The sequence below is a fragment of the Tursiops truncatus genome, chromosome 20, assembly GCF_011762595.2.
Source record: "Tursiops truncatus isolate mTurTru1 chromosome 20, mTurTru1.mat.Y, whole genome shotgun sequence".
NCBI classification, from domain to species: Eukaryota; Metazoa; Chordata; class Mammalia; order Artiodactyla; family Delphinidae; genus Tursiops; species Tursiops truncatus.
In genome coordinates this window covers 17,626,943-17,641,703 of record NC_047053.1, presented here as the reverse complement: position 1 = coordinate 17,641,703, position 14,761 = coordinate 17,626,943, and the positions used below count along the sequence as shown (strand labels likewise).

The following is a 14,761-nucleotide window of genomic DNA, read 5'->3' as shown; positions in this document are numbered from 1 at the left end:
AACTCAATTTTGATAAAATTTAAAAAATTTTAAATATAGTTAAGAAATCAAAAAGTTTACCTCTTCTGGGAATTCTTCACTGACCAGAGACATAATCAGTGATGTCTTCCCAACTCTAGCTGTGAAAAGAAAGAATTACTTTAATAAAGTATTTAGATTCTACATAACCTCAAATTTAGCAACCACACGGGGAAGTCTGTTATTTGTTACCTAAAATCAGAGGCATCCAAATTAGCATGTTTTAGTACAATACTTAAATTATATCTTTTTCTTCTGCTTAGTAAAGTTACACATATTCATTGTTTAAAACAAAAAATTACCAAAATATATAAAAGTAAAAATCTCCCATAGTATCCCCCATTGTTTAACATATGTAGTCTCCCAGATTTTCCTACACTTATATTTAACATAATAATAATTTACCACAGTAGAATCAGAGTATTTATACTATTTTGCAATCTTCCTTTATCACTTAATTATGTATTTGGACAGTATTCCACGTCAATATTTTTAAATCTCCTGGGACGGGGAAAGGGAAGGTTATTATTTAATAAATATAGCATTTTCGTTGAGGATGAAGAAAAAGTTTTAGATGTAGAAAGTGGTGATGGTTATACAACACTGTGAACACATTTAATGCCCCTGAACTGTACACTTACAAAAGGTTAAAATGTTTAACATTGTCTTGTATAGTTTATCACAATTTTTAAAAATAGCAATAGTGCACTTTATATTAACATTTAAAAAGCTTCCTACATTATTTTTGATAGCTGTATAAGAATCCATTGTATGATGTCATAATTTATTAACGTAATTTCCTAACAATGAACAGTATTCAGATTTTCACTTTTATAAACAATGGTTCAATGAGTATTTTTACAGGATAAATTCCTAGAAGTGGAACTCAAGTTAGCATGCATGATCTTTTTTGTTTTAATAGACATTGTTAAATTAGCTCCAAAAAAGAATAAACTAATTTACATCCTCACCAATAGAAGAGCAGAGTGCCTATTTCTTTCTATTTTTACCTCATTTCTTTTTTAGGGTATCATATTTAAAGGGTTAGTAAGAGCAAAGATACTTTCCTGTTACATTTTCTAACCTAGAAATTTTTTTTAATGCACAAACTTAAATTCTTAATCTTCTTGCTAAAAATTGACTTTCATTCCCATCATTTTCTGATAATATAATTACTATTGCTAGATATTCAAATGCTTATCAACTAAATCCTCTTGTGATGCTAGAGGAAAACAGTCCACCTGCCTGTTAATCTCTGCCGTAATAGAAAATTATAGATTTCAAAAGTCAAGTCTAGGGTTTCCCTGGTGGCGCAGTGGTTGAGAGTCCGCCTGCCGATGCAGGAGACACGGGTTCGTGCCCCGGTCCGGGAAGATCCCACATGCTGCGGAGTGGCTGGGCCCATGAGCCATGGCCGCTGAGCCTGTGCGTCCGGAGCCTGTGCTCCGCAACGGGAGAGGCCACAACAGTGAGAGGCCCGCGTACCGCAAAAAAAAAAAAAAAAAAAAAAAAAAAAAAGTCAAGTCTAAATATAAAAGAACTGGAAAATGTTAAAGTTAAGGAAAGTCACATTCCTTTTCTAAATGACTAAAAGAAAGGATGACTAAAAATACCAGTCAAAGGACTTCCCTGGTGGCGCAGTGGTTACAAATCCGCCTGCCAATGCAGGGGACACGGGTTTGAGCCCTGGTCCGGGAAGATCCCACATGCTGCGGAGCAACTAAGCCTGTGTGCCACAACTACTGAGCCTGTGCGCTAGAGCTCGCGAGCCACAACTACTGAGCCCGCATGCCACAACTACTGAAGTCCACGCACCTAGAGCCCGTGCTCTGCAACAAGAGAAGCCACCGCAATGAGAAGCCCGTGCACTGCAACGAAGAGTAGCCCCCGCTTGCCGCAACTAGAGAAAGAAAGCCTGAGCGCAGCAACGAAGACCCAACATAGCCAAAAAATAAATAAATAAAATAAATAAATTTATTAAAAAAAAATACAAGTCAAGTCTCTGGAAAAATGATGACTGGCTAGAAAAGAGAGCACTGGTCAAAACAACTTAGAGGGTGTGCTGCAAACAAGCGGGTGCTGCAGATGGAGGGCAGATCAGATGGTTAACAGGTGTCTTCTAGCTCTGACTTCTTCAATCTTTACAATTTACACGTGTAAGAAGGCTTGGGCCTTCTTCAAGTGGCTGACAATAACATAACATCTCCCTGAGTCACAGAATCAGGAGCCCATCATCACAGAACTGCTATAACCTAGTTATTGAAGGCAGCTTATCCAGCTCCCCACAAAAATTTTAGATGAAGAGCTAAGGGACCCAGCCACAGTGATTTTCTCATGGTCTCACTAAGAGAATAACCCATCTCCTGATAGCTAAGCACTATTCTTTCTCTTTCTTATGCCAGACATTAACAATTATTGTTAACACAAGTTAGTAATACAGAAAAGGAATGGTGACCACAAAAGTCAGGAAGCACCCCATACACAAATACTGCGTAAGTTAATTAAAATATTCAGATTCATTGGTGACTAATCCAGCAACTCTGGCTCAATTTTTTTTTAAACTTATATTCAGAAAATTTCAGACTTACAGAAAAATTGCAAAAATAATTCAAAGGAGTCAGGTCTATCCTTCAATCAAATTCCCCACACGTTGAACAACACAGGTGTGAACTGTGCGGGTCCACTTTGACACAGATTTTGTTTTTTCAATTGCAAATACTACACAATCTGCAGATCTTTGATGTGGAATCACAGATACAGAGGAACACAGTAAACAGTGGGCCAGCTATAAGTTATACAGAGATTTTCAACTGCACAGAAGGTCAGTACCCCTAACCCCTGCTTTGTTCAAAGGTCAAATGTAGTTACCTTAAAATGGGCCAAGCCACCGTCCTCTTATTCCAGATACTTAAAACAACAAACCTTTTAGAAGATCCAATGCCTGTACAATACCTGTGACCTTTGACCTTCTGGGCCTTTCTGGCCCTAGGAGAGATGTCTGCTTTTTCCCTGGTTATCTCCAAAATCCTACAACTATCACCAGCACAGATGTTCCCAGAAACTTTCCCATTTCTGAAGAACTCTCCTGGATATCTTATACAGCTGACCCTTGAACAATGAGGGGGTTAGGAGTGCTAACACACGCACAGTTGAAAATAGCGTTACTTATAGTCGGCCTTCTGTATCAGTGATTCATCTGTATCCTCATCCCTGGATTCAAGCAACTGCAGATTGTGTAGTACTGTAGTATTTACTATTGAAAAAGATCAGCAGATAAGTGGACCTGCAAAGTTCCAACCCATGTTGTTCAAAGGTCAACTGTACCTGTCTACAATGTTATCCTTGATCTACTAAGTTAGGAATGGGAAAAAATGAATCAGATACTCAATAATCAGATACTCAATAATCAGGTACTGATAATCCCCTTTTTAGAATTACCTTTTAAAAATTTTATTTGTATCCTACCACTCAAAGGCCCTCATCAGTTTCAGAAGAAACCTACCTACCTTTGAATCCTTAACTCAAAATGTTAAACAAAATTTCAAAATTAAATCAATCAACAATATCAAAAAGCCTATTAGTTTCCAAGACAGCAAAGGACTTGTTTCTCCTTAATCACCATCACTCAGGATCCCTTAGCAAAATGCAGGTCTTCAACAGGTGTTCTGTGTTACCTTTAAAGTTCCCCCTCACCGTAATCTTTAAAATGCATCCATTCTTCCTCATCTCTCTTCTTAAAACTCATTACGACAACCCTTTTCTTGGTCATAGTCCCTTTTCTGCTTTTCTCATGGACCCTCTGTATCCCCAGTGATATTTTCAGAAGAGAAAACCAACGTTCTGAGGAAATCTAGATTTCTCCGCAGCTCAGCTCCTCACGGCAGTTCTGGCTACCTGCAGCAACTCCTGCCAAAGCACAGACCTGTCACCATGTCCATTCCAACAGGGCAGGCCTCAGAGACAGGAAAGGAAATGGCTTGGAGACAAGGCACTGTAAAGACGGCAACAATTAAAGAGTTTTACTTATGCTTGATCATACAGACTTACAAGACAGCAATACCAAAGAGTGGGGATAATTAATTTATTTGTATGGTACTACCTTTCAAAGTGTGACATTTCTACTCATTCGTATCCTGCCTCATTTGTTAAAGAATCTGAGGCAATTTAGCACTCACTACAATAAAACAATCCCATGTAGTTTCTGAAGTAATTGTATAATAAAAGGTCTTTTAAAAAATCAAAGAACATGAATCTCTCCCACATAAAAATCCAAGAGTGATTTCCTTTTTTAAAACAAGTTCAAAATTAGAGCAAGAGAGAGAGATTACAGTGAATTTGGGAGAAAATGAATGAGCATGTTTTCATTAGTACCATTTTGGGTTTCCTTTTGGAAGAGCAGTGAAATGACAGCTGCTTTAACTAATAAAGGATTATACAGATGTGATTGAGTTTCAAAATGCTTTGGTGAGGAACTTCCCTGGTGGCTCAGTGGTTAAGAATCTACCTGCCAATGCAGGGGACACGGGTTCGAGCCCTGGTCCGGGAAGATCCCACATGCCGTGGAGCAACTAAGCCCGTGCGCCACAACTACTGAGCCTGCGCTCTAGAGCTCGTGAGCCACAACTACTGAGCCTACGTGCTGCAACTACTGAAGCCCACGCACCCAGAGCCCATGCTCTGCAACAAGAGAAGCCACCGCAATAAGAAGCCCGCGCACTGCAACGAAGAATAGCCCCCTGCTCACCGCAACTAGAGAAAGCCCACGCGCAGCAAGGAAGACCCAACAGATCCAAAAATAAATAAATAAATAAATAAATAAAAACATTTAACCAAAAAACAAAAAAATGCTTTGGTGAACCTAAAGTAGGGCTTTTTTGCTTCTCTTAAGGCCTACCCACCTAACCTTGAGTGAGACTATCAAAGAAATAATGAAGCAGCAAGTTTAAAATTAAAGTTAAAATAGGCCACTTTCAAGCTAATTTTAATTGAGAAAATAAGTGAATGTCTTGAAGGAAAAAATTTTAGAATATTAAAATTTTAAGACTCTTTAAATAAGCCTATAATCAAAAAGGTTCCTTATGGGAATCCCCTGGCAGTCCAGTGGTTAGGACTCCACGCTTTCACTGCCGAGGGCTCAGGTTCGATCCCTGGTCAGGGAACTAAGATCCTGAAACCCACGCAGCACAGCCAAAAAAAAATCCCTTATGACAATGGCAGATGAGTATAAACGTTGCATATTTTTAACTACTCCAGAAAATAGAAATTATTTCCATAAAGGAACATATGCCAAGCTCTTCTCTAATTATTGTACCAATTAAATTTTATATTTAACATAATATATACTATAAATATTTTATATAGTACAATTTTATGATAAATATAATTAAATATAATAATTATATATAATATAAACATTTTAATATAAATATTAATATGGAGGACAAAAAAATTATCCTTTGTTAGCCAGACATCTGATGGTCTCTATTTCCTCTATTTTGCCTGAGAAATATTAAAGTGATCTATAAAAATTAAAAGCATGGCCACAATTATCCCCAAGGACAGAAGGCCTTCTGATTCAGTTCAACACAACATGCTACAGTTCTGTCTGAAACCCCATGCTTCTAAGTAGGTCATTCATGGGAAGCATAATTCATCATTATAGAACAAATTATCTAGATTTATCCCAGCTAAAAATTGGTCTTTTCATCACATCTTTTGAACATCTACTTCTAAATGACAGCAAATTCTTAATATTCATGAAGTGGAAGTAATATTCCCTGGTTCCAATTGCCATCCTACCAGCCATATTGACTATTTTTCTTGATAACAAACACCCCATGCTTCAAGTAGCAAAGGGATCTACCTACTCCTCATTTTTATCTGCTTCTTTATTAAGAAGCCTTGCTGGCTCGTCTTAATTTATTGTAATTAGAATACACAGGGAGGAGGAGAGTAGCTATGAAGTTGTATTTTTAACTGGAAAATTTTAGCATTTGGGGAAATAGCTGAGCATTGTTCCAAAGGAAAATTTCATCAACCATATGCAGACAACGTGGGCTGCAGAAGGACAAATGCTACGGTCTATCCCTCTCCTTCAAACTACATCAACACTAGTGCCCAACTGGTGCCGGCAGAGCAGAAAAGACAGCAGAGAACAGGTCTCAGTACAGATGTAAGGATGATGTAGAAGAGACTCTCTATATGAATAGAATAGGCTATGTAGAATGGACTTTCTACGGCCAATCACCCAGGTACTATCACCCAGGTGATAGTAGGTACCATACTGCGTTGTGTTATCACCAGACACAGTATAATTGAAACTGGAGCAGTTTAATCTTCAAATATCATTCTAACAAAGACCAGAATGGAGAGCAATATGGCTTTAAAAAGATCATAGAAAGTTTTTCTCCAAAATAAATGCTAGCTTATTCCTGAAGTGTCTTTGACTCTTATACCTAAAGAATCTTTCTCTAACTCCTTTAAACCTCCAAGATGGCCTCTGGTGGTTCAAGGAGAAGCTGACCTCTTTTGGCAAGGACTATAATTCCTGGCAGCCAAGACATGAACTAGACATGGCATTGCCATTATAAGTCACTGGTCTACTTCATTGCCACAACACAGGAATCTCCCCAACAAAATAAAGCTAAGAACATGGACAAGAGACTGGATGAATGCTGCCCCTTCAAATCCTAACAATAACCACATCAGACCAGATTTTAAGAAAGGAGAATGATCACATTTTTATGACTAAGAGGAGTGGTTTGGAAAACAAGGAAAGTCTAAATAAACTAAACTAGCTTGAACTCGTTCATTCTTTCAACAACTATTTGAGTGCCTACTTTGTGCCAGGCCTACTCTAGGCCTGGGGAAATGGCAATAAACAAGACCAATCCCCTACAAAGCTTACCTTCTAGCCCAAGTAACAACAGAAAAAAGTGAACAAATATGCAGGGAAGTAGGGATAATGCCTGGGTCAGGGCCCTCTTATAGAGAAAGCAAAGTAAAGGAGAGAGTAGTACAAGAACAAAGCAAGGGCCAGATTGTGAAGGACTCTGCATGACTGCATTAAAAAGTTTAATGGCCTCGGGACTTCCCTGGTGGTCCAGGGGTTAAGACTCTGCACCTCCAGTGCAGGGGGCATGGGTTCGATCCCTGGTTGGGGAACTAAGATCCCGCATGCCTCATCGTGCAGCCAAAAGTTAAAAAAAAAAAAAAAAAAAAAAAAAAATTGAATGGTCTTTAAGTGAAAGTAGAAATATCAGAGAATTAAATGGGTAACACGATCTGGGATATTTTTTAAAGATGACTCTGTCTGCTACATGGAGAACGGACGAAATTAGAAGCAGGGATACCAGTTAAGGAGATATTACAAAAGCCTAGGCCAGAGCCAACCAAAGTGTGAGCTAGTTTGGCAGAAGTTTCGATGATAAACCAAGCAGTTAGACAAACTGCGTAAGAGATACCGGACTCATTTAAAAAGAGGATAACAGTTCCACTTTCTTAATTAATTTGACCAGAAGACAAATATATCTCAATTTAATTTAAAAACAAGACTTCACTAAAACTAAGACTATCTTGTGTACTTTTTTTTTTTTTTTTGCAGTACGCGGGCCTGCGCCACCAGGGAAGCCCCTATCTTGTGTACTTTTAATGCAGCTACAGGATTTAGATAAAAGGTTAATAAGGCTCATTCCTCATATTATAACAAGGACATCTGTTAAGCATACTAATGCAAATCTAGTTAAATGCAAATTCTGGCCAATGAAACTGACCATGGAAAGTTATAACCTGAAGAACTAAGTTTCATGTGGTTGAATTTTTAAAAATTTTTAATTTTTTGTTTTGTTTAAAGAATGGTAATTAACTTTTAATTTGGCCTGAATAGCATTCAATATGTTCAATAATTAAGGTAAGGTGAAGAAGATACTTAAAATACTTTGGCTTTCTCTGCAAATAAACACCTTAAAATTTATAGACAGCCTAACTTTTCTGATCTAAGCAGTCAACAGACATTCAGCAACCAGTTAGCATTAAAGCCTGGCTGGCTCAGAAGCCAAATTCTGGATGGGTCAAGAAAAGATCCATTTCACCTCCAGAGTACAGTATAGGTTAAGCCAACAGAATGTTGAAACTGCTCACAACTGTTTGGGAGCCTCAGTGAATGAAGCTGCTGCTGTGTGGTTCAGGGACGGACACTAACAGCAATAAAATGTACTGAAGTGATTGAGAAAGAACAGGCTTTACAACAACTCCAGAGACGATGCTCCTTTTTCTTTTCGTTTCCTATTTCCCTTAGTTAACCATCTTAAAACTACAAATGAATTATTATGACTTCTTCCTTAAAAAGTGGTTTTCCTGAGCTTCCCTGGTGGCACAGTGGTTAAGAATCTGCCTGCCAATGCAAGGTTAACGGGTTCGAGACCTGGTCTGGGAAGATCCCACATGCTGCGGAGCAACTAAGCCCGTGCGCCACAACTACTGAGCCTGCACTCTAGAGCCCGTGAGCCACAACTGCTGAACCCACGTGCCACAACTTCTGAAGCCCACGTGCCTAGAGCCCATGCTCCGCAACAAGAGAAGCCACCGCAATGAGAAGCCCGCGCACCGCAAGGAAGAGTAGCTCCCGCTCACAGCAACTAGAGAATGCCCGCGCGCAGCAACGAAGACGCAATGCAGCCAAAAATAAATAAATAAAATTTTAAAAAGTGGTTTTCCTGATAAATCTGTGTATCAGACCAGTATCAAAATAGTTTTGGTCACACTTATTGTTTACCTAGCATTTAAAGTACTACAACTAGGCTAAGTAGCTGTCAGATGTTTACATTAAATCTCAAAAAGTAATGCTTCAGTCATTTCCCCCCAGAATACAACCCTTTACTATAACTAATTAAAATTATATATTCCAAATAAGTGTAGCTCTTTCTCATATATTTTTAAAATTTATTTTATTAATTTATTTATTTTTGGCTGCGTTGTGTCTTCGCTGCTGCGCACGGGCTTTTCTCCGGTTGCGGTGAGCGGGGGCCACTCTTTGTTGAGGTGTGCAGGCTTCTCGTTGCAGTGGCTTCTCTTGTTGCGGAGCATGGGCTCTAGGCACACAGGCTTCAGTGGTTGTGGCTCGCGAGCTCTAGAGCACAGGCTCAGTAGTTGCGGCACACGGGCTCAACTGCTCCGCGGCACGTGGGATATTCCCGGACCAGGGCTCGAACCGTGTCCCCTGCATTGGCAGGCAGATTCCCAACCACTGCGCCACGAGAGAAGCCCATTTCTCATACTTTTAAATGTGGAAAAAAAAATCACGTATATAAACTTGGCCTAAAGTTTTCGGTATCATCCTCTTTAAGAAAAATGTCTTCCTCAAAAACGAAGGCTTTCTCTTGTGTCAAGTTTCTCCCTATCTAAAAACTCTCACATATACACTCTTACCAATTCTATTATTTGCTTTCAATTCATCAGAATATGGCTTGTAATTTTTCTAACAAATTTTTAAGCCTTTTATGTATTTCAAAATAAGTAATACTGTTAACCTTTTAGCTTAAATGTCCTAAGGCTGACAATATATCTCACATATGTATAGCACTTCAATTCAGATGTTTTACAGACTACTGATTATATGTAATTGCTCCCTATATTCAAAACTAAAACCAAAACAAAGAATTTTTGTTTAAAAAAATTTTTTTTATCCATCAGTTTTTTAAGTGGGACATCTACTCACTTTCCCTACCTTGCTCCAAATGCATCAACAAGAATCATATTCCTGAACTTTGTCAAGGAAGTCCATGCAAAACACAGATTGACACATGTGTTGTTATAAATTAAAACTAAAATTCACAACTGCAAACCAAAAAGTAAACTGTGTCTCGCTAAGCTTACTTCTAAATTCTGATTCTAAAGGAAGATTTCTACAATAGCAGGTGAACAGAGGTTTCTATGAACAGCAAAGAACACTACAGAAGAGGGTAAAAATGTGTTCGCTTCCTTCGTTGGGAGTGCATCACAGTGACCTGGAGGGGCTACTCTAGAATGAAACGGGGTTTAGAATAGAAAGCTTCAAAACAGCAAAGTCAGGTCATTAACTAATGTACTTTTAAAACAAACGGTCCAGTCCTCCCCAGCCCACTTTCTTATTTTAGTCCTACCAATTGAGTCATGTAACTTGAACAATATCAAGAAGTCCCTGCTGTTCTGTCCCCAAGTCAGTGAACAGAAGACATGTCTCCTTTATTACATCTTCAAAAAGTGAAATCTAAGAATCTCTGCGGGGGAGGGGGGGAGTCTCACGTGTGCCCGTCATTTTTAAATTAATTACCAAGTAGTTATGAAATAATGTTTTAAAAGATGGGGGAAACTAGGCTTTAGGATAACAATAATTCTCTCAACTTAAGGACCCTCCCCATTTAAGTATTCATTCATTGAGCACTTGTATAACTTGAAGTTGAGAGTAAATTTTTGAGGAAACATCGAGTGTACCTGGAGTTATTCCAATGCAAAGAGCAAATACCGCTTAAAATGCTCCGTGCCTTACAGTCAATGCCTAGAGCGAGGGAACACCGCGAGCGCAAAAACATGCAGACACCTGACCTTGCCCACAAGTCGAACAGTTCTGCACCCCTCCCCCTAGCTTCCCCGGGAGCCAGTTCACGCCATCCCAATTGGTCAGTCTGCCTGTTCCAGCACCTGCCTGGCAGGAACAAGGGAATCTCCACGGAAGACGAAAGGGTCTGAGAGGAGGCGGCCTCGGAAACGCGGAGGCCCGGGAGGAGAGCATTCCAAGAGAAAAAGGAGAGGACCTTCGGAGGGATGAGGCCGGGCGGTCAGAGGCTAATGGCGACACGGCTTGAGGGTGATGACGGGGGGACAGAGGACGGGAGGGCTCAGGCGGGCCCAGGTGAGGTGAGAGATCGAGGGCCGCCTGCGGGCAGCCGAAAGGGAAGAGCGGAGGGGCTGGGAGGCCTGGGGGCGCGGAGGTTGGGCAGTGGGGCGGCAGGGGCTGCGGTGGCCGCGGCCAGTCCCGGCCAGCCCGGGCGCGCGGACTCACGTTCTCCCACCAGAAGGATCCGCACGTCTTTCTTCATGTCTGCGGCTCGCAGGGGCCGGCCTCGGCCCGCACGCATGGAGCGGACTCCTCTCGCCCGGAGCGCCCAGCCCGCGGCGCCACTCTCCCCACGCTGCCGGCGCCGCCTGCGAGCCTCTCCCACCGCCCCGCCCGAACCTCGGCCTCCCGGGCCCGCCGCACCACCTCCTCAGCAGCTACCCTGCTCAAGAGCCGGGACAGCGCCTGCTCCGCCTCCTCCGGCTCCGCGAGTCGCGGCGGCGGCGGGGCGACGGGGCGCCGCGAGGGACAAGCGCTTTCGGAACGCGAACGCTCTCTGTCCCGGACCTACGCCCCCGCCGTCAGGTTCGCCGCAGAGCATCGAGCGGGAGTCTCGATGGGATACGCTTTGGGCCGGGAATTTGAGTGGCAGGGTCGCTAGTCTGACCCCATTTCTTTTACGAAATAGCGGCAGGAGAAGTTTTTCGTCCAAGGTCGTATAGCTAGACCTTGGCAGTGTGACTCAGGGCAAGAATATTCTTACCTGACTGACTATAAACTCCAGAAGAGCAGCGACCTGTCCACCTGGTTTCCAGAAGTATTCCCCACCTTATTGGACAAAGCCCTTAGAAAGCCTTAGAAAGCCTTCAGAAGTATTCCCCACCTTATTGGACAAAGCCCTTAGAAAGCGCTTGATTGAGTAAAGGATGACTACCTCCCAGAATCGAGTCCTTTCCACTACCAAAGCCCACCACCCTATCTGCTTTTTATCTGTGATGCTTATAAAATACGATTCTAAATAATGAGATTAGTTTCTACACTATCTGTGTAAACAGATTCATTTCTTTGTAACCAAACCAAGTGATTTTCCTCTCTCTGTGCGGTTTACTTTAGGCAGGGTCTTCTGGTACATCTCTTTACATAGGTTTGCCCAGCGCAGTGCCGGACACATAGGTGGCACTGAATAATAGCCTTGTACTAATTTTTCTAACATTGTCTTAATTTCCTCCTGACTCTCCATCCTGAGGAATTTGTTGCTGTATCTCTCTATATATGCTTATATGTTTGAACAGTGGTTGGCAGACAGTGGGAGATAGATGGACAGATGGTTGGAGAGAGAGAGAGAATAAAGGAGGAAACACTATCTGTGCATAATGTGCCTTTTTTCTATCTTAAGTATTACAAAATGAATTTTTTGTAAGGGAATAAAAGGCACATGTGTATAATACCAATCCCCTTTTCTCCTAGGAGAAGCCTTGTGGTCTGGTGCAGCATTTAACAGCTGCTGACAAACTACATTAGTTTGAATCCAGAGCCCATCACCTGATAGTTAATGTGATCCTGAGTAAGTTCTTTTACTTCTCCAAGCCCGCCCCTTCTTCTGTAACATGGCAATAATGATAATGATACCTACCTTCTTAGGTGGTTGTGAAGAATATATAATACATGTCAAGCATTTGTCAGATGCACAGCACTTGCTCTACTGATCTCAGCTGTCATTACTGTTGTAGAGCTCACTGAAAAGTTGAAATCCACAGGTTTTGAAGCAAATTCATTGTTATGTTTATAACAGTATTTCACCATCTAAACTATATGATACCTGTAAGGAGTATAGGGGTGGAAGCCCTTCCAAAAAACACTCTCTCTGTGATATAAGGAGGAAGACAGGAAAGACACACTCCCTGCTCACTGGGAGATAATGAAGTCATATTCCAGGATGGAGGCAAATAAGATGAACTTCAGAAGGCTTGATGGCCTGATCTTTCAGGGGAAAGTATTCCTCAGAATTTTAGTATTACAAAATGTTTGCGTTGGAAAGACCCTTATAGAGCACCTATTCTAATCCCACTATTCTATAGGTAAGACAAGCAACATCCAGAGAGATACCATAACTTGCCAAAAGGCATGACAGCTGAGACTGAGCCTGGGCTCTGCCATCCTGAGCATATGATGCTAGGCAAGTCACATGACCTCTCTGTGCCTCAGTTTCCTCTCAACCAAAGACTATCATCTTTTCCCAGCCTTCTACCTCACAGAGTAGTTTGGAGGATCCCATGAAACAATGTCTGTGAAAAAGGCTTTTTCTTTAAAAAAATAAATTGCATAAATATCAGATCACAAAGGACGAAGACCCTTTACAGAGGAGCAAGTTCTCTAGGGCACAGCTCCCTCCAAGCAAGACTTTGTAGAGAATCTTGACCCTGGGAGCCCTGCATCAGCATCGCCAGTGGATGCCGGTGTTAATTCTGTGGACATCAGGAGCGTGAGAAGAGACAAGGCCTTCGTGACGTTGCACATGCATGCTGGGTAAAGGCTTTGCAGGGGGAATCTCTGGAAGGCAGAGGGCTAGGAAGAAGAGTTTATTTAGGGGGAACATTGCAAAGATAATACTTCAAACTCTTTTGTAGAAAAAACTTACTTAAAAATCCAGACCCAAGGGCTGCAGAAAGGAGTCACCCAGCAAGCACTTACAGCCAGCGATGACTAAAATTTTGGTACAAAAGAAGACCAAAACTAAAGTGGGAGTGGGGAGCCGGACAAGCCAGAGTGTGCCTCACAGGCAATGTATCAATAAGTTTCTTTTTACAGCCCCTTCCCATCTCCCAATCAGCTATACTTCTGAAGCTCTGGCCTCCTGTCTTGCCTTGAGCTCTATGGCCCCCTCTTACGTTAACAGACATCCATCAGGGGTCACTCTGAAGTTCTCTTGGAGACAGCATAGCTCAGTGATTAAAAGCAGTGACTCTGGGGCCTTCCCTGGTGGTCCAGTGAGTAAGACTCCACGCTCCCAATGCAGGGGGCCTGGGATCAATCCCTGGTTGGGGAGCTGGGTCCCGCATGCCTGCCGCAACTAAGAGTCCACAATGCCTCAACTAGGACCCGGCGCAGCCTAAATAAATAAATAAATTAATTAAATAAAAGCAGGGACTCCGGAGTCTGCCTGCCTAAGTCTGAGCCTCAGCTTTACCAAGTACTAGCTGTGCATCATCAGGCAAATTTCTTACCTTCTCTAAGCCTCATCTGCCAAATGGGAATAACACCTCATGGGATTGTTATGAAGATCAAACGAGTTAATATAATAGGAAAATGCTTTGAATAGTGCCTGGTACATGGTCTGTAATATACAAACGTTGGATAAATAAAATAAACTGTGAGAGAAGTGAATTTTGTACACCTTTCTGAGCCAGAAGATAGAGCCACACGATGACACACACCGCAGCAACACAGAAGCCAGAGAATGGAGTTGTTGGCAGTGGAATTTACTGCTGGGATATTACAGATAGATGACTGTATGTATATTAAGTACATTGGATAAAGCCAAGAGGACAGATTAGTATCTAGAAAGCCCTGATGGCATTTCCCTCTAGAATGCTGGGAAGGAGCTCTACCTTCGCAAGACAAACTTCATGGCTTCTCAATTGTGAAGGGGACACTGGGGGTCTGAACAAAGTACCTTTGCCAGGATTTAAGAGGATCCATCTTTCACACCTATCAAAGAAGGAACTTGCAACACAGCCTCTCTCTGAGTCTCAGGACAGTGGAACACCCCAGGGCTGGTGGGCAGGCCTGCTGGGGAGAAGATATAGTGTGTGTTAAATGGCTGACATTGGGTGGCACAAGAGGCTTGTCTCTGACTGGTGAGTTAGACACAGTCCTGGGCAGGAGTCCAAATTAGATGGGTTGGCATTGGTCCCACTCTTCAGACCCATC

General features: G+C 41.8%; 1 protein-coding gene across 10 annotated transcripts in view; it reads right to left on the bottom strand.

Moving 5' to 3' along the window:
- The window catches only part of RHOT1 (ras homolog family member T1), a 66,859-nt gene extending 55,551 nt beyond the window's left edge, over positions 1–11,308 (bottom strand). For 6 of the 10 annotated variants that reach the window (XR_004523678.2, XR_012328504.1, XR_012328502.1 and 3 more), the window contains exon 1: positions 61–119. Coding sequence is in view for 5 of the 10 variants with exons in the window: in XM_033846874.2 (XP_033702765.1) it covers positions 61–93 (33 nt within the window). In the remaining 5 variants the exon portion in view is untranslated. Of the gene's footprint in view, positions 1–60; positions 120–11,056 lie in introns of those variants that run through there. The other 4 variants (XM_019927092.3, XM_019927090.3, XM_019927088.3 and 1 more) reach the window with 3 other exon arrangements.
- Positions 11,309–14,761: the final 3,453 nt, after the last annotated feature.